The 19,753-nt window shown below is 47.1% G+C and overlaps 1 protein-coding gene across 2 annotated transcripts; it reads left to right on the forward strand.

Annotated features, from left to right (window-relative positions):
• The first annotated feature begins 5,287 nt into the window (after positions 1-5,287).
• Positions 5,288-18,632, forward strand: TCHP (trichoplein keratin filament binding). 2 transcript variants are annotated; one of them, XM_017652711.3, is made up of 13 exons: positions 5,288-5,483; positions 6,761-6,954; positions 7,670-7,880; positions 8,470-8,526; positions 10,232-10,300; positions 10,995-11,168; positions 11,857-11,969; positions 12,153-12,219; positions 13,184-13,356; positions 14,210-14,291; positions 15,604-15,789; positions 16,366-16,509; positions 17,192-18,632. In XM_017652711.3, exons 2-13 carry the CDS (start codon positions 6,761-6,763, stop codon positions 17,222-17,224), a joined length of 1,503 nt encoding a protein of 500 aa, XP_017508200.3. In that variant the 5' UTR covers positions 5,288-5,483; the 3' UTR covers positions 17,225-18,632. The 2 variants fall into 2 exon arrangements, with proteins under 2 accessions (XP_017508200.3, XP_017508201.3); XM_017652712.3 differs by lacking the exon at positions 5,288-5,483 and having other exon boundaries at positions 6,821-6,954; positions 7,605-7,880.
• The last annotated feature ends 1,121 nt before the right edge of the window (positions 18,633-19,753 follow it).

Below are 19,753 nucleotides of genomic sequence, written 5' to 3' on the forward strand. Positions count from 1 at the left end.
GGAATGGGGAAGGAGATTTCTGGGACCTAGGGTGACACCCTCTTTTTGTCCTTCGATGGCCTTCCTCAGATCTGTCATGGCACCAAGGGGTGTGATTTTTACTATGCTAATAAGCATATAATATACTTTGAGGTGAAGTCAGGGCCAACTTCTTCATGTCAGTTCTAGCAGGTCTGGTATCTATATCCTCCCTCCCCACAACCCAAGAGACCAGTTTACATGGAATGTTTAGAAAATAAACAAGCATCTAACCAAATGTACACACCGGCCAAAGTCCCCAACGCGCTCCCTGCTCACTGGCCGCTCACCTGCTGTAACACGCCCCTCTCTAGGGAAAGTGAGTGTCAGTCACTCTTCGGCAGCCGCGGGGCGCTGACCCTGCCTGTGGGTCCAGCAGCTCCTCGTGGCCTGTCAGGGAGGGGAGAGGCCATGGGGTTGCCCCAGCAGTGTTTGTTTGTAAAATAAGTTTAGCGTCAGAACACTTAGCCTGATTATTTACGTAAGTGCAGCAAGAACTGCAATTGATCACATAGGCTCTCTTAAATGCACTTTGCTGAAACGTTTCATAAGGAATTTCAGATTGAACTGTCAAAGGCCTCTCCAAATGGAGGAAGCCAAGCCAGGGATTCGCCATGAGGTTTCACTGGCAGCACCTATAGATTTGGGTGAATTCCTCTCTTCTTGAGGTCCCCGAGATATTCTGAATCCTGCACTTGTCAGGAAGTGACCTTCCTTCCTCACCTGGTAAGGCTGCTGGGAACCCTGTCAGCAAGGTCCCAGGCCAGTTCTTCCAAGGGGCTTTGTCGGCTCCATAAAATCAGCCTTAGTTCCTTCAGCTATCTGACCGTATGAGTCTATGCATGTCTTTCTCAAATATGACATTCCAGTCAAAGCCTTGGTAATACAAACAAAGTTTTCAGTTGTGTCCGGTTACAAGGAGAATAGATTCTTACAGAACTTATGCAAATAAATAAATACACTGCCATATAATACAAAAATACTCACTGAGAGTTTCCAAATTGTGGAGGGATTAGGTAGAGAAACATAAATGTTTCAGTTCTGCTTGTAAAGGTATAACTTACTAAAGTGCTGTAAGTTACAGTAAGAGAAAAAGTTTAAAAACAAACACTTCTTTTTTTAAAAGATCATTAACATTTTGAGATGGAGCAGGGAAATGGGACAAGGGTCATGCCATTGTAAAATCTATTTAGCCTGTGAAAAAGGCCCATCATATTCTTTAACTTAATCTGTATTCTGTTTTTCCTCTTCTTCCGCCCCTTAATCAATTAAGTACCTTTGTAAGCAGGACTGACGAGAGATGGACCTCTGAAGTGTAAATGAACCCATGTGAATAAAGAATGTTGAGATCCAGATCAACACGGTCACCTAAATAACCCTTTTCTTAAGATAAAATTTCAAAGGAATTATGAATCACCAGTATCATCATGCCGTATGCCAGCCCCTACCCAAATGACCCTATAAAGCCCCAAACCCTAAACCCTTAAGCATGCCTCCTCTCTAAGGGAGCCCACACTTCCATCTGCGTGTGTACTGTCTTATATCAAACAAACTTCTCTGTTGCATATGCCAATTGCACTTGTCTCTGAACTCTTCTCCGCGATAAAGGCAAGAACTCTCCAACCTCCACCTCTGATGGTAAATGTCTCTGTCACTTTGCTACTTCATTCAGCTTTCTAAGTCTTAACACAATCCTTTTTTCTCTTCCTGTTTTATTTCAGACCCCTAGGGACATGGAAGTTCTCGGAACATAAACTCACTCCATCCAGGGCTCCATGGCTCCACCAAATCCTGGGGTGGCAGGGATATAATTCCCATGCCATGCAGGTCAAGCGGACACTGGATGCCAGGTAACTCTGGCTTTAGGAGTTAGCAGAGGATCTGCCCTATACTGACAGGAGGTCAGTGACCTTCCTTTTCCTCCCTCTGTTCTTCCTTGCTCTCTGCTTTGGGTTTGGGGATTTATAGGGTCGTTTGGGTAGGGGTCGCCATAAGGCATGATGTATACTGGTGATTCATAATTCCTTTGAAATTTTATCTTATTCTTCCTTACCTACACTTGACCAACCTGTTCGTGAATTCTTTCTCAATCAGAGTCAAGAACCCTCCCCTGCTGGGGTTGAGGTTCACCTAGTGCACAGGGAGAGACCTCCCAGATGCAGCTGCCCGGCAACAATTTGAAACAAGAATTCATAAAAATTAGAATCATCCTCCTCAGTTTATTCAGTCTTATGTACTTAATTCTTCTGCTTAAATCCAGTTTTCTACTAATTCCGGAGTAAAACAATATCTGTAAATGACAAAAGACTTAAAAATGGCAATGGTTAAATATCTGATGAGTCCATCAGAAGGCAATTGATGAGGAAATTCCGTTATTTCTATAACAATAAACAGTTCAGTAATCTAAGTCTAGCATCATTCAACTCACAATGTTTCCCAGGTAATTTTACATGTCAAATTAATAAGCCGAATTAGCTGAATGGTTCTCCTTTACTAGGAAAAAAAATCCTCTGATGTGTTCTAGGGACCCTCTGGAAAATCTCAGCATTAACTAGAGGCAAAAGGACTTTATGCAGAATTTGATTTTGGGGAGTTGTCAAAATTTTCAAAAGGTTTTAAGGCACTTGCCTAAATAGGACTATAGGGCACCATGAAACAATACCTATCCATTTAACCAAGGTGATAATAAAAGATTTTAAAGGCAAATACAGGTTACATAGTTGTTAGCAAAGCTCAGCTCTTTCAATATTAAAATTTTGTTTTTTTGAGTACTCAAAGACCTGATTCAGACAACATGAAGCACAAAAAATTATTCTGATAAAACAATTAGAAAAACCCTTCATAATCTCTTAACATTAAGAGCAGACCAATATTTCAAAAAGACAGATGCACCCCTATGTTTATGGCAGCACTATTTACAATAGCCAAGGGAAGCAACCTAAGTGTCCATCAGTAGATGAATGGATAAAGATGTGGTACATATGCACAATGGAATATTATTCAGCCATAAGAAGAAAACAAATCCTACCATTTGCAACAACATGGATGGAGCTAGAGGGTATTATGCTCAGTGAAATAAGCCAGGCAGAGAAAGACAGGTACCAAATGATTTCACTCATCTGTGGAGCATAAGAACAAAGAAAAAATTGAAGGAACAAAACAGCAGCAGACTCACAGAACCCAAGAATGGACTAACAGTTAGCAAAGGGAAAGGGACTGGGAAGAGTGGGTGGGAAGGGAGGGAGGGAGAAGGCGAATAAGAGGCCTTACTATTAGCACACATAATTTTGGGAGGGGGCGACGGGGAAGGCAGTATAGCACAGAGAAGACAAGTAGTGACTCTCTAGCATCTTATTACGCTGATGGACAGTGACTAATGGGGTATGTGGTGGGGACTTCATAATGGGGGGAATCTAGTAACCACAACGTTGCTCTAATAATTGTATATTACTGATACCAAAAAAAAATGTTCTGGAAAAAAAAAGAGCAGACCAATATTCAAGAAAACTTTTTCCTTTAACAAACAACAAAATTCTAGTCTTGCTGTGTACTTGGTATCAAAACTCATTCATTTCAGTCTCACATAGCATGACCACATTAAATTCCCTTTCCACAAGTGTAAGTCTGGGGAGAGGAAATCCCGGGGCAAAACACCTCTAAAAACCGAAATCAGTCAAAGGGAGAAATAAAGTTTGAAACTCGTTTATTGCTTACAAACTGCAGTCCACGGCCGTCTCTCTCCTCTGCTCCAGAAGCCAGCAAGCAAGCCAGTCAGCAAGCAGCCCCCTTCCCTTAACTTCCCAGGTTCAGACACACCCTCGGTTGCCCAGGTAACTACCCACTGACATGGGAGATGAACTTCTCTCCACCCCTGAGGATATGCAAATGTACTAAAGCTAGGCGAGATATTCTGAAAATGTTACAATTTTACCGACAACAAGCCTTCTACAACCTTCTTTTTACATATAGAATTTTCCCTCCTTAAATAACCAGCTGTACTTTAGATCAAAATTATCTTTTCCCTCAATAAAAGCGCATTTCCATTTCTCACTCCTTATCAAAACACACATCTTAATTTTCTTGAATTCAGAGAGGTTTCCCTTATTATTTCAATTATCAGAACTTAAAATCCTTAGAAACCTTAGTTTTCAGTGAAAACTAAGAAGCAATTGTACACTGTTACACTAGCATTTTTTAGTGAACGCTAAATTTTGCATACATTTCATAATTTCTACAAACACGTGCTTCTTCATAGTAAAATTTTTCAATAAGCACAAATAAGTTTACTAACAGCCCCATACTTGTTTTTCACTGTAATAAGGAAGCCCAAAGTGGATAAACTCATATTCAGTTATTAATGTTTCATTATTTTATCTTATTTGGAAATGATCTATTCCATTCACTGCAGGCGGGGGAAAGACATGAACCTGAGAGTAAGCAGCGTTAGACTGAGTCACGGAGGCGGCGCCGGGGAGCGCCATGCGTGCGGGAAACGGATACTTGGAAGCTGACACCATAACCTATAGGAGAAGGTGCCATGGGGTGACGCGGCTTGTGTTGCTTCGTAGTGTTACCTTGACGCACGGACATTGTCTTGAGGTTGGCAGGTGGATTGACTGCGATGGAGAAAGAATTCATGAGCAGGAGGAGCAGGTCCGAGCAGAGTAGTTTAATAAAGCAAAGTATACAGTCAAGGAGGAAGTGTGTGTGTGCTCCAGGGCACCTGTCTTTTTAATGGAATAGTTGATACATAAACTAATACTTGTACCATATGTGAGTCATAAAAGATACTAATAGAATGAAAAGCACCCTGAATCCACCACCAATCTAAGACGATAGAAAGTTACCAATGACTTGTATCTTTGCTTGTATCAGGGTTCTCTGAGCTGGTGACGCATCCGGGGAGCTTAGACAACCATTCATACCCTCCGGGACCCTGACCGGATTTGTCTAGAGTTTGGCTGGGCATCTGGAATTTTTATTTTAAAGGCATCTGGGTTTTTAAGACTCTCCAGGTGATTCTCATGCGCAGCGAGGTTTGAGAACCAATTGCTTACATTCTCCCTGTCGTGTTTCCGTGATTCTCCCCCCACACCCCACACCATCTTCGCCCCAGGTAACCATCATCCTGAATTTTGTGAAGAGAGGGGATCTTTTCCTTCATCCCTCCCTTTTTGCCAGGAGTAGCGATGTTTGAGATTGATCTCCCGCCCACCACGAGGGGGCACTAGAGGGGGAGGTGGAAACCACAGCCTTTCTCTCCGAACTTCCGGTATCGAGCTGGTGTGTAGCTTGGCCCTTGCGGCGCGCCGTCGCCCGACCCGTTGCCCAGGCAACGAACCGGGAAACGCGGGCGTTGGTGAAGCGAAGCCCGGGAACATTGAGGCAGGACGGGCCCGGCTTGGTTGGCGCTTGCAAGAGCTCGAGTTGGGGCGTTCTTCGGAAACTCCGGAACACAGAGAAACGTAAGTCAAGAAGTTGGGTTCGGCTGGGAGCCGCACAGCCCGGCCCCCCGATGGCCCTGCGCTGGAGGGAGCCGTGGAGGGCGTCGGGTCCCTTTCCCATCCTCACTCTGCTGCCTATGCGCTCCGGGTCCGACGCTTTGTTCTGTAATCCCTTTTGTCACGTGTGTATGTTGAGGCTGAGAAAGGGATGCGACTTGTTCAAGAAGCAGCCCTGCTTGTTGGTGGCCGATCGGGGACCGGGATCCCGTTTCTTGACTCCGGGCGCAAAGATTTAGCCGCGGGCGGCTTTGAGGGCAAGGGGTAAAAAGTATGTCAACCCAGCCACAGCCTCAAAGCAGGTCACAAATTGGCAGCTGCACGCTATACTTGGTCCATAAACGCAGAATATTATCCTCCAGGCCTGGAGGATGCTGGACTGAGACTTGGCGTGGACCTAGGCCTCTAAGCTTATTCAACAGACTCTACCCAAGCACGGTCGTACCCAGGCACTGTGTGCATCCGCACGCAGGGGCTTCTGGCTCAGAGGAAAAGGTGCCTAGAGTGAGAGTGCTTTCAAGCGTCCAGTTGTGTTCTCAAATTGTTTTGTGACCTGGGCAAATCGATTCCTTTCTGTGGATCACAGTTTCTCTATCTGTAAGATGAGGGGTCTGCCCTCCATGGTAAACCAGAACACTTCCACGTCTGGCACCTGGCCTATGCTCCTTCCTGGACTGCCAAAGCCAGGGTATGTTGGTGTCTACAGAGCCTGCGCCCTGGTCTCACTAAGGGGAATTGGGACCCCAGCTTTTATTTCCTCTACTTCATGGCTTTGTAATCTTGGGCAAGTCACCTTACCTCTTTGAACTTAAGTTTCTTCATCTGCCAAATAATGGGGTGAGTATAACAATAAAAAAATCCAAATCTGTCAAGAGCTTGGCACATACACATGTTCCTTCGATTGTTATCTGTTACTTTGTGCAGAGCATAGAAGTCCGTGTGTGCTTGGTGTGGTGCCGCTGGTTTCCTGTCTTTGTCGGCAGTGTCCTTGATGATGTGTGGCTCACAAACGGGTACAGTCTAGGTTTATTTAGACTGATGATTTGCAGCTCTGATGGCACAGCATTTAAAAAATGCTGATGCTTTGGGCCTACACTAACTTTTCATTGGTCTGAAGTGGGGCCCAGGCTCCAGAAATATGCAGCTAAGGGGTGAGGACCACTCACTGAAGAGATGAGGCCGAGCTTGTGCCGGCCCCTGCTGTTGCAGCAGGCTCATTTTCCTACCATTGCTGTTCTCAGATGGCACTCCCCACGCTGCCCTCTTTGTGGTGCAGCCAGAGGCTCCTGGATCAGCAGACAGCACGACAGCGACACCGAGAGAAGGAAGCTCAGATTCGGCAGCAGTGGGATCAGAACAGCCGCTACTTCAGGATGTCTGACATCTGCAGTGTCAAACAAGCAGAATGGAGTTCTAAGAACTCCTATCAGCAAAGGTAATTGTGTGGTGACCACAATTGTAAAGAGGTGGGTGGCCACTTGCTGATCAGGGGACATGGCCTTAAGGACCTGGGGGTTTGGGGACAGCATGGTAGTTTTCCAACTGGCAGTTGTAAAAAGATTATCAGTGAAGTAATATATGTATTGAAAAGGATGGAATGATAAGAAATGTATGGAGAATTGGGAAGTGTCCTTGTGACATCCCCAGAGAGAACCATAATTAACAGTCTTATGCATATCCTCCCATACTTTTTCCTATTTGTGTTTGTGTATAAATACACATACATACATTTTTATAGAAATACATGGAAGTTAAAAGCATGGGCTTTCGAATGAGATAGATCTAGATGGAAATCCTGACTGTTACTTACTGTACAAATTAGCCTCAGTTTCCTCATCAGTGATTTGGGGCTAAAACAGAACCTATTTCATAGGGTTTATGTGATGATTACTAGAACGAGCCATATATAGAGTACCTGGTAATTACTCACATAGTATTAGCTAGCACTATTATCATATACAAGCCTATTATACATTTTCTTACTGCTAAAACAAGGGTTCTGTGACCTGCTCTTTGCACTTTGACTGGAGGACACCTTCCCATGTCACCACACCATGTCTGCCTCAGCCTCTTTTATCCACACAGCAGAGGAAAGCATGCCACGTGTGGCTATAGCACAACTGATTTATGGAGGGCTCCTTCTCACCCAGCATGCATGCCTATCAGCGTGAGAAGATGAAGGAGGAGCATAGGAAGCGTCTGGAGGCCAGACGGGAGAGGCTCCAGCAGCTTCTGCTGGAAGAGCAGGACCTGCTGGCCAGAGAACTGGAGGAGCTGAGGCTGAGCATGGACTTGCGGGAAAGAAGAATCCGGGAGCAGCGTGGGAATTTGAAGTCGGCCCGAGAAGAGCAAAGGAAGCTGGTAACGTCCCCCGGCCCTCTAGGTGGCTGTGGAGCAGGAGCACGCCCAGCCTGTCAGTGACCCGCATGTGGGGTTGCCCCCGGGCACTCTGGTCTGACTGGACGGCAGTTAACTCCAGAGCCAGCCGGGAAGAGTGATGACGTTCTTCTCATGTGTTTTGCACAAGTCACTTCTATTCTCTTTGGCCCCTTGAGCTATTACATCTGGGTCCTTTTTCTTTCTTCCAGTTTTGTGGTCCCACAAAGTCTGGACTGATATATTTTATCTCCCAAAGTAGTTGGGTGGAATGGTGAGCCCGAATCTGTGTTTTAAAGTCTGCTGTATATTTCGAACGATCCGTAGCATCAGATTTTGGCTCCCTTTCCTCACTGCTGTAAGAGTCCCTTGTCAGGGCTATCCGGTTCCACTCAGGCGTCTGCCTCCCAGAGCTGTGGTGCAGGATGGGCAGGAGGTCTGCAGGGTGGCTGCAGTGCCAGTGTGCCACCGAGGAGCTATCAGCCTGAGCTGACTTCCCGAGCTGTGGGTTATGGGAAATGTGAATGGACTTGAAAACTGACCTCAGGCTTCCCTCTCTGTGTTTTCTTGACAGATTGCTGAACAACTTCTGTATGAACACTGGAAGAAGAACAACCCCAAACTTCGAGAGGTGAAAACCAAGGAGATCCTTCCTCTGTTTTGCCAAAGCAGATAGAATAATGTTTCCCATTTTGTTTTTAAGCTTGCATCTTGTGCTGTGGTGAAACAGAGAATACTCTAGTCACCTAAATACACCACGCCGAAGATCTGGTTCCTTCAATCGCTTAGCTAACATTTGCTGAACATTTGCTGCAAGCCCACCGCCTCGGGCATGGAGATTAGATGTGGGCCCCACTCTTGAGGAGCTTATAGTCAGTGCAGGAGACAGTGGGCAGCTCTCTACAGTGCGGACCTCAGGGTTCTGGGCAGGTCCAGGAAGATGGGTATCAGGGCAGCACCCCCCTGAGTCAGGGGTTGGGGAAGTATCCTACAGGAGTTTCCAAGGTGGAGGAGTTTGGTAGAATATGGGTGTGAACTTGACAGTGCAGAGTTGAGGAAAGGACATTCTAGATTGAGGCTACCATGCAAGAACCAGGCCTGAGTCATGAGAGCAGAGCGAGTCCAGGGAGCTCCACGTGGCTGAGAGGTGGATGGCTGAGAGGTGGATGTCAGGTAGCTGAGGCTGCTGAGGCAGAAGGGACCAGGCTTGGGATGGTCTACCTCTGGAAGCACTGGTCAGTGCTTGGATGTTTTCTAAGCAGGGGTGCAGGGGATCCCAGCTGTATTCTGGGAGCAGTAGCTCCGGCAGCAATGTCGAGGTGGGCGGGAAGGGTTGATGCCAGTTGAGGGGCTGCTGTGTCAGCCCAGGTGAGGGAAGGTGAAGGCCAGACCTGGGTGGCAAGAGAAAGGACAAATTTGCAAGGCCTTCAGGCAAAGAAGGGTGCATCGTGGCCTGGGGGACACCGTCCAGTAGAGATCGGCTTGGGGAGAACAATCCCATGACTGACATCAAATTATTTCAGAACTTTGTGTTCAGTTTGGATGGTGGTCGGTTATGTAATTACTTAGAAGGCGCCAGACACTAAGTTAATGGAGCACCTCGGCGCTCTGGAGTCTTGTGCAGATGCTCTAGACCACAGCGGGACTCCTCGCCCTGCCCAGCTGTAGGTTCAGGGGTGTCCTCCAAAGTCACTTACTCAGAAATGTTTATTCAAAACATTCAAGGTAGTTGCAAATGTTTACATTTGTAAGTTGAGAAGGAAATTTAGAACTTTTATAAACGATTTCCTGAACAAAAGCTTTTGGACAATTTTGTAGTTCGTTTTCTGATCCAAAAGATTCCCTAAACCCAAATCTTTTCTTAACCCCAAGTTTGTTGTATATATTGATACAGGAAGTACATGTGTTTACAACTACTGCTTTGCAGAAGCTGTGGGGAGCCAGGCAAAGGGTTGTGTCTGCTTACCTAGCTCCTGCTGCCCTGGGGCCTGGCGTGCTTTGGACTAACCAGGGGTGGCCTTTGAGATAGTATTTCCATTTCAGTGTCTGCTGACCTGTTCCTGCTTGACACCAAGGGTATTGGGAGAAAAGTTTCTGTTACTCTGTTTCAACTCTTGAGATTGGTTTAGAACTGCCCAGTCTTTTGTTTGGTTTTCTAATTGACATGCATTCGGATTATATGTTGGGGTCACCTGTGCTCCTTTGCAAGACACCTGGGCCACTGAGTCCTCACAGGGAAGCCTGGTCATGCTCTGGTGCAGGGCACTGTGCCCTGCAGTGAATGTCTGTCAGATGAACCAGTGAGGAAATTAATATTCTCTCCCTTTCATCCTCAGATTGAATTGGACCTTCACAAGAAGCACGTGATAAACTCTTGGGAAACTCAGAAAGAAGAAAAAAAACAGGTGTGGTACATGACTCTGAAATAGTCCCACATGCTATGGTGGGAGTCCTATGTTTCCATGTTTTTGATTTTTCTTGTTTTCAGTGTTAAGGACCCCCAGGCCAGGAACAGACTTTTTCTCAAGTTACTTAACACATGTTAAAACAAGGTTTGCTGCTCTCACACATTCTAGAATCCTATGTGATCCTTCCCAGGGGCAGAATAAGACCAGGTGACCAGGCGTGGTCGATGGTAGGTGGAACGTGCATCTGAAAGGTCATTTTTGTTGCTGGCAGGCTCTTGATGTAATTTGCATCATAAACTCAACCTTGGCTTACAGCAGCCCCCTTGGGATAAAAATCCACTCCTCCAAGCACTTTTACCTCCATATCTTTACTTCTGGTTTATTTTGGAAAGTATCTTGCTGACTATGGAAGGGGAAGGAACGCCGACATTCTTGAGCCCCTGCTGTGCCAGGCATTGTGCTGAGTCGCTCCTCACCTCTGAGGGAGGTGTTGCTCCAGCAGTTCCCACAGCGCAGCAGCCCAGCAGGACACACCCTCGTCCTGGGCACAGCTGCTGAGGGGCACCACTGCACTGCTCTGGTGCAGACACGGACTAGGGAACCAGGCCCTGTGGCCTGAGGCATAGAGGCAGGAGTGGGGTTTTTGCTGGCTGTGAAGGATGCTGATCTGTGTTCATTTGGCCCCATGTAGCAAGAAGCCACTGAAGGGGAAGAGAAAAAACGGTACGAAAACGAATACGAAATAGCCCGGAGGGAAGCTCTGGAACGGATGAAAGCCGAAGAGGAAAGGAGGAAACTGGCAGACAGGCTCCAGGCTGAGGCACTACTCCAGCAGATGGAGGAGCTGAAGCTGAAGGAGGTGGAGGTGAGGGCAAGCGCAGGCCACTGTGGCCTCTTGCAGCTGCTTGTTCTGAAACGAGCGTTTAAAAACTGCACGAAGACAGGTCATGTTGGCGGAGTGAGGCTAAGGAGTGCAGCAGCACTGGGTTCTCCCTTGTGCGGTCTCTCCATACTCCTGGGTTGTGTGCTCGGATTCTAGAACATGAACGCTGCGGAGACAGTACCTGTTCTCTCAGGTGTGCTCAAGGTCGGCTGTGTCAGAGTCTTTTTAGAACTTGGATTTTCCAGTGCTCTGAGTAGACCTGACTTAGTCTGATGTTCTGGACCATAGCTCTCCCCAGCAAACTGGTTTGAGATCTTAAGGCACAAAACTTGAGGGACTTTGGTTCAGGAGGCTGCTTTGAAAATACTGTGTAGTGTTGGTGAGGGGCCTGGATCTTCCCGCTGAGTTGGAGGCCCTTCCCCAGGCCTGAATGATTGAACATCTAGAGCCACGGTGCCCCTGCTGCCTCTAGGTGCTGAGCACCGGGCTGTGTGCTAGACAGACAGCCATGAGCAGGGCCGCAGTCCTGGCCCTCGGGCAGCAGCAGCACTGGGCAGAGAGACAGGGGTGAAGTCACTGCTGCACAAAGTCTGCTGAAAATGGAGATGAGGAATGAAGGGAGGACACCGACTGTCATGCCGCACCGGGTTTACTGTCACTGTGACCACAGGCCGCCAGACTGAAGGAGGAGCAGGAGAACCTGCTGAAGCAGCAGTGGGAGCTGGAGAGGCTGGAGGAAGAGAGGAAGCGGATGGCGGCCTTCCGGCAGAAGGCGGAGCTGGGGTGGGTGTGAGACGCCCCCCCACCCCTGCGCCTGCCCGGCCCAGGCAGGCCATCTCTCGCCGTCTCAGCCTTGCGCTGGGACGCCTGATGCCAGAAAGGATACAACCTGTAGTAAGTCACTGTCTAACCTCTACAAAACTCTTTACAAGCCACTGAAAGAACCCATATTTCGCCTATTTTTAGACGCTTTCTAAGACATCAATATAACGCGCAACTCAACAGACGGACACAGCAGATCCAAGAGGAGCTGGTAAGTCTGAAGACACAGCTTTGCGTTTCTTTCTCTCTTTGGAAGAAACTGTTTGCCACACTCACTAAGGAGCACACTTGAGTAAGAGTGAAAACACCAAGGGAGATCCCGCGGGACCAGCCCCTGCAGTCCCTGCCCCCCCCAGAGGGGTCTGTTTGGTGTGCGTCCTTCTAGGTATATTGTGTATACACACGTTCCTCATGTACTTGAAGTGGCATTCCTCGGCATAGTTACCCAACAGTAAGCCTCACACTAACGCTGGCCCACTTGGAGGGAGCTTGTTCCTTTTGGCTGGCTGCTCAGTCTTGTCAGGTATTTTGATGGGCTCCCTCACTGAGATCGGGACAAGGCAAGTGAGGGAGAAGCCTATTTCCCTCCCATCCCTGCCTGCTGCAGTCAGGGAGGTCCTTGGGAGGCAGCGCCACTGCTTTTGCTGTCTCACAGCTTTCCCCCCAGTACATCTTTCCCAGGGCAGGCTTGCCAGAGTGCCTTCTTGCTTGCCCGGCGCCCACTGTGGAGACGCTAACAGGGTGTCAGCTTATTTCTGGTTCTTCCCTCTTACATAACAGCTACAGGAAGCGTTCTGTGCATGTATCTGTGTGCATCTGTGTCTCTGTGGTCTGTGTTCTTAGAAGTGGAACTGCTGCTAAATTGTGTTCTAAAAAGCTATGCTACCAGGTGTGTCTGAGGGCAGGGACACGTGTGTGATGGCAGAGGGGCCTCTGCTTGTAGGCAGACAAAAGCTCCTAGGCCTCCACAGTGTCCTTTTAAACCATCCCCAAGAGTTTACATGACTCTTCTGGAATCATCCCAGCGTCTTCCCATCTCTATCTCGGGAGCATTGAGAAGCATGATGAGTGTCTGCTTCCAGTACCGAGTGCAGAGAGGAGAGGGGCTGGCAGGTGGGAGGCCGTGGCCGGCAGGGCTCTGCAAGTGCCCGCTGTGCCTCCTTGCCCTCCCTTAGGAGGCGGACAAGCGCATCCTGCAGGCGCTGCTCAAGGCGGAGGAGGAGAACCAGCGCACACACTTGGCCAGGCGGGAGCAGGCCCTGGCTGATGTGGAGTGGATGCAGCAGGTCGTGGAGGAGCAGCTGCAGCTGGAGAGGGCACGGGAGGTGGAGCTGCAGACGCTGTGGAGGTAAGAGGCAGCAGCGTCCGGGCTGGGCACTCCTGGCCTGACTCCAGCCCCTTGGATGCCCGCAGGCCGCCGTGAGGGTTGTCTGTGTTACTGAAGGATCTGTCCTTGTTGATCTCTCCGTTGCTCATGAGGAGCACAGCTTTGTTAATGGACCTGGCTTGTGGGGCTGTTTCCCTTAGGTTATTGAAGTTGGAAGTCATTAGGGTGCAGAGTAAGGATCTGTTCCTCTAAAATCTTAGAAATTTGAAAATTATAAATTATAAATCATGGAGGTGATAGATGCTTATCAGTGAGTGTGGATCCTAAAAATTTATCTGGCAGATTAAAATAATCGAATCACAGGTAACATTTTTTGAGCCTCCCTTATTGTGTGCCAGACACTGTGCAAAGTACTTTTACTGTCTTCATCTTCTTTAGTCCTGACATCCAGCCAACCGGCAGGTACCTGGGTCGCAGAGACTCAAGGAGGTCTCTTGCCCAGGCCCCAGGGTGAGCTCGCAGTGACCCCAGGAGCAGGGTGACAGCAGCTCAGGCCCTGGCAGTGCTGCCCCCTCTCCTGCTCCTGAAGGGTTCACTCACCTCAGTGTTAACGGGTCTGGGTGCAAGTCATCACAGGTGCTTTTTGCCAGAGATGGGGCATAAGGTAAGTTACTGCAGGAATTAATTCCTTATTATAGGGATGCACTCTGTGAGGTTGTCCTTGATTGTAATCGGGCACAGTTTGTGTGGTGCAGAAGTTTACTGGAAGGCTGGCCCCACAGATGGCGTGTGCTGCCCTCAGGGCTTTAGTTCTCTTCTGGCATCCAACAGTGGTGGGAAGGAGCCTGCTGTCATCTGCTTTGTGTTTCCCTAGGGAAGAAGCCAAGGAAATGTGGGAGAAGAGAGAGGCCGAGTGGGCCCGGGAGAGGAGCGCACGGGACCGACTGATGAGCGAGGTAATCCCAGCTGGACCCCAGGCAGGCGTCCAGGAGTTAGTGACCACATGCCCTGCCAGTGTTCTGGGGAGAGAGTCCTCTCTGCTTATTTTAAATGGCCTTTCACTATCATTATAAAAATGATACAAGCTTATTAGAAAAGACTCAGAAGTACAGAAAAGTAAAAGCAAAGTCCCCCAGATCCTCCTCATGTACAGAGCCCCTATTACTCTATTTCCTTCTACTACTTTGAGGCTTCTATGCCAAACGTTTTTCTACATATTTCTCATTATACTGTGCTGTTTGATCCCAAGCATTCTAACATGCTATTGCATCATCTTTGTAAATACCATCTTGGTGGCTACATGATATATCATCACATTGGGTATACTACAGTTCTGTTTTTTGATTACCCTCTGTGGGCATTTTAATTTTTTTCTAGTTTTGAGGCTTTGGGAGAGGTAATTGCAGTCAATGTCTTGGTGCATGAGGCTTTTCCATATTTAGCAAATTTTTCCTTGGGATGCATAGCCAGAAGTAGGTGAAAAACATAACCTTTTCCTTTGTCATTATTTAAGTAATGCATGTATGACACACCCCAACTAAAAGCAAGTCTTTGGGGAAAAAGGTGTTCATTATCCATGGTTTGTCCTACCGTGGTTTAAAGTGGAAGTTTTATTCTGTGTATATCATTGTGCTACATTGTGGAATCTGGGAAATTGGGTCCCAGTGATGTTTTCACTTTTGTAAATACCACATATTTCCCAGCATCTTTTGATTTTCCCCATTAAAAATGTTCCTCCTAGTTGTGACCAGGAAGCCATAACTGTTGAGTTTAGCAGGTGGTTTCCCTCTGTTCCTGGTTCTTAAGTCCTGACCATGGTCTGGATGTGGTCCTGCTGTGCCCAGGTCTCCGCTCCGAGCAGTAAATGTAAATCCAGAAGGTTGAGGGGATGGCCCAGACTCTGCTTTTGGTCACCTGCGTGGCTGTGGTTCCTTTCTTTTTCTGGTGGGGAGTGGGGTTCACCGTGCTGCTGAGTTTCTGTACCCTGGAGAGTGAGCCCCACCCCGTCTCCTTTGATCTCTGGTGCTCGGCTGTCTCTTCGTCACACACAGTCTGTGCGTTTTGTATGTGAGGGGATGGGCGGGAAGCGTGCCCGAGGCTCAGAGCCATCCTGATGTCTGGGCTTGCCTTCATCTGGCTTAGTTAGGCCCGAGGCTGGGATCAGGCTGCATCTTGGTGTAGCTGCAGCTGCAGCCAGTCCATGGCTTGTGCAACAGGTTATCTGTTAGTCAAACTAAAATCATCCCCACTCCTTTCTGCTGAGGATAGGTCCTGACGGGGAGACAACTACAAATACAAGAGAAGATTGAACAAAACCGGCAGGCTCGAGAAGAATCCCTAAGACACAGGGAGCAACTTATTCAGAATCTTAAGGAGGCAAGAGAGTCGGCTCGACGTGAGAAAGAGGAGAGTGAAGAACTGAAATCAGCCAGGAAACAGGAGCTGGAGGCCCAGGTGGGGCTCTGTCCTGGGCTGGGAGGCGGCCTCAGCCGGGGGGCGAGAGCGGCAGGCAGCAGGCGCTGACATGGCTCCCACGTCATGGCACAGCATTCGGAGAGCCTGACTTACTTCCACAGCCAGGCGCTGGTACTTTGTCCAAGAGGCCCACGTTTGAGAGCTCAGTGCACCCCTCTTTATTTCCAGCTGAAACCCTCACCATCCTGATAGTAGTTCAGGCCCACTCAGGTCCTGGGAGCACGGCTGGCATTACTGTCCATCATCTCGTTTTCCTGTCTGCAGCCACAAGCATTTGGCTCACTGGGCCACAAATCTCTATTACTCAATTAAGTGCCTAATAGGTAACAGGATAATCTTGCAAACACGAGGCCACATCCAGAGCTTTTTACAAGTACATAGCAGCACACACATCAGCTTTCCAACCCCATAAATGCCCGCCCCCTTCTTGGCATTTGCTGTCACCACTATGTAGTTCTGATTGTCAGCTCGGGTAGATCCACAGGCTTTCCCTCCGATCAGAGGCAGGCTCTGCCCTGTAGACCGTGTTTGGGTGACTTGGTGCTTGGTGGGCAGGTTGCAGAGCGCCAGCTGCAGGCGTGGGAAGCCGACCAGCAGCAGGAGAAGGAAGAGGAGGCGGCAAGGCAGGCGGAGCAGCTCACAGATGCCTTGCTGCAGCAGGAGGCGAAGAGGATGGCTGAGCGGGGCTACCGGCCCCAGGTGAGGAGCCTGCAGGGGATGGGCCTGGGCCCTGCTCCCCCAGGTCTGTGTGAAGCCTTTGCTCAGCCCTGCTTCCCAACCAAGCTTGGATTCTTCCTTGCATTTCTCCCTTTCTTGACTAGTAGGGGACCTTGACACAGGGTCTGTATCGGTCCTTGGTTGGGCCTTGACTAGCACTTGAGGTGATTTTGCTCTGGCTCCTGCTGCTGCAGCCCAAGGACTGAGGTCCTGACTGCTAAGCTGTGACACAGCCTGGTGACCCTGGTCGGGCTAAAGTGCAATCCAAGAAGAGCTTTGGCACAGCTGGGGGGAAGTGAAGGCACAGTGGTGCTTATTGCTGACTGTCTAGGCAGCAGAACCGGGCAAACAGTGGCTGTTTCTCTTCCTCTCCTCCTCCTGGCACCTTTGGTTTCCCCCTCCCCATTGTCTGATCCTCTCCTTGGAGCTCTCGAGGTGTTCAAACAGCATTTGCTAAACTTGACCATGGATCAATGAGTGTCTCCAGATCAGGGGTTCACAGAGCACACTTTTACTTAAAGAAAAGTCAGAGTGCTTCATTTATGGCTTAGGGTCAAAGATTCTTCTGCTGTAAATGAAAAGTGCCTTTAGCTCTTAATTAAATGGGGTTAATTCCCAATCCTCCAGACTGCTGATCTGATCAGTCTTATGTTTCTTTTCTCAGCCTTATGGACATCCCAGAATTGCTTGGAACTGACTTCCCTGGGACTATAAGCACAGACAGCAAGATGCTGAGGTCTTCACTATGCAGTCGCCAGACAGTTCTACAATGTTCTTTTCTAGTGTTCGTGTCACTGTGAAATAGTTCATCGAGTCTGTTCAGGTCCATGATTCAGCGGAGCGAGGGGCTGGCCATACTTTACGGTGCTGTGGCTTTGCAGCATCTAGCAGGAGCCCCTATCCCGCCTTTCTCATCCAAGAAAGGGGTTTTTACAGTCACGCGTTGACAGTCCTGTCACAGTCTTGTAATATATCTAAAAATAATGTAAGAGTCTAAATCAGTGCTAGGAGCTACAAGTTGTGTCCACGATAGGATATCTGCTTTCCTGTTGTCTTACCCTAACTGTCAACCTCTGGTGAAGACTCCAGCTGGAGATAGGAGGGAAGTTTTTCCATTTTTAAAATGCCATTGTAGAGATTAATCTAGAACTGTGGTACACTGATGCACAGTGGGAAGACACATTTTTGGCTGATCTTTTGGATCTGATCTTGTTTCTTCAGGTTTGGGTTAAATTTAAATTTAAATTTAACTCTTCTGTTGAAAACAAACTCAAGTCTTGGTTCAGCTTATTTCAGGGTTTATTAATTATGGTCCCAAAAGGATCACAGCTTGTTTTCTGGATGGAAAGAACTGTGATCCCTAAGACAATCTGCTGTGGTCCATGGATGCTTTCTGGAAGCGTGGTGAGAAATGTGTCTTTCCTCTTTTAAGAGGCATTTCAGTAGACTTTCCAGGAGAGCGCTGTGTGGTAAGGGAGTGATCCCAACATATGTTACTGAGCCTCAAAAGGTCACCTGGTTGGCTGACTTTTTGACATGGCACTTTGGACTGCTAGTGTCTCAGGAAGGCCTCAGCTCCGTGGAGCCTTCTGGGATTTATGTGCCAGAGGAAGGGCCACTGAACCTGAAGAAACTAGATCAGCCTCAACCACAGATCAGCCAAAAACTTCTCTTCCCAGTGTTATATCAATGTGACGTAGTCCTAGATTAATCTCTACAAAGAGCTTCAAGCCCCTTACAGCAATAATAATATTTTATGACTTGTATTTTTTTCATATTCTTCCTATTAGGTTTCAGTTTTCATTATATTGTGTTCCAGATTGGGTATCTTGGTAAATTACAGCTAATTGCAAGACTATGTTCCAGGTTATTAAAAACCAGAGTTTATTAAAAAAATCTTGAGTCTAAGGGCTGCAATGCCTTTCACTTCCATTGTGCTATGAAAAGAAATTGAGCAGCAAACTGTATCCTTAATCTGTTTTCCATTTTCTTGTCTTGAATTTCTTGGCCATGCTTTCCTGAGCTTCCATTTCATTATGCATGCTCATATTTACTTTCCCTGTTTCAGATGTTCATCAATTGTGAAATAAAGTTATGGTTTGATGGCATTGCTTCCAGGCTTCGTTACTGTTGATATTAATTGCTGCAAAGTGGGTTGTGTGGAATGATAGATTTTTACTGATTTAATCCACATTTTCTACAGGGTTGGGTATTTCCTGTGACCGGTCACATCTTCTGGGTTATATTCATTTTTCCTGTGAAAAGTGGTATTGTCTCTCCTCTCATTTCCATTGGAGCCTCTTCCTAGTAAACTTCAGAGAATTACTAACAAACAGTCATTCTGTTGCCTGAGCTCCTGTATAGAATCCATGTGAACAGAATGCTTGGTAGATAGATACTCAAATATTTACTGAATATTTTTTATTTCTTTGAATTTCTTGTTTTTGAATCTGCTGGTAATCTTCCTTATTAGCATTAAATAGTATGTTATACTGCTTCTCTGCCCTAATATATTTATACGTTTTCTCTCTAAACTGGGCCAAAATACTTGTTTCTAAATTTAGAGTTTCCACTGTCTTACTGTTTCTGGTGTGGCTCATACTCCTCTTATCTCATATATATTTTGATTGTGTTGTGGTTATATATACAAATATTGTTTTTATTGTTTTTAAGCACCTTTTTCTAATTACTATAAAAATTATTCTTCATTAGATTCTTCTATAAAGTTGAGTTTCTTCAGAACAGATAGTATTGAAGCCACTACTAATAAAAAATGATTCTTATTTTGTTCTGTATGTGAACAATTTTTACTCTTTGTACTCATTCAGCAGCTTTTTTCTCTAGGGAAGATGTAGTGCTAAGCCTGTAGTTACAAAGCTAAACGAGAACAGAGACAGGAATCAGACCCAGGACACAGATGAACAGACGTCACTGGCAGGCACAGAGCCAGTTACAACTCGGGAGACTGAAGGGCCCATTTATGCAATGAATATATTCAGTATGTCCATATTTCTTTATGGATATAATGAATATTTTTTCATGATATGGGTTTTTAGGTAGTTTTCAGTGTTTATAAAATATAATGCATCAACAACATGGATGGAGCTAGAGGGTACCATGCTCAGTGAAATAAGCCAGGCGGAGAAAGACAAATACCAAATGATTTCACTCATCTGTGGAGTATAAGAACAAAGCAAAACTGAAGGAACAAAACAGCAGCAGACTC

This window comes from Manis javanica, chromosome 15 (genome assembly GCF_040802235.1).
Source record: "Manis javanica isolate MJ-LG chromosome 15, MJ_LKY, whole genome shotgun sequence".
NCBI lineage: Eukaryota > Metazoa > Chordata > Mammalia > Pholidota > Manidae > Manis > Manis javanica.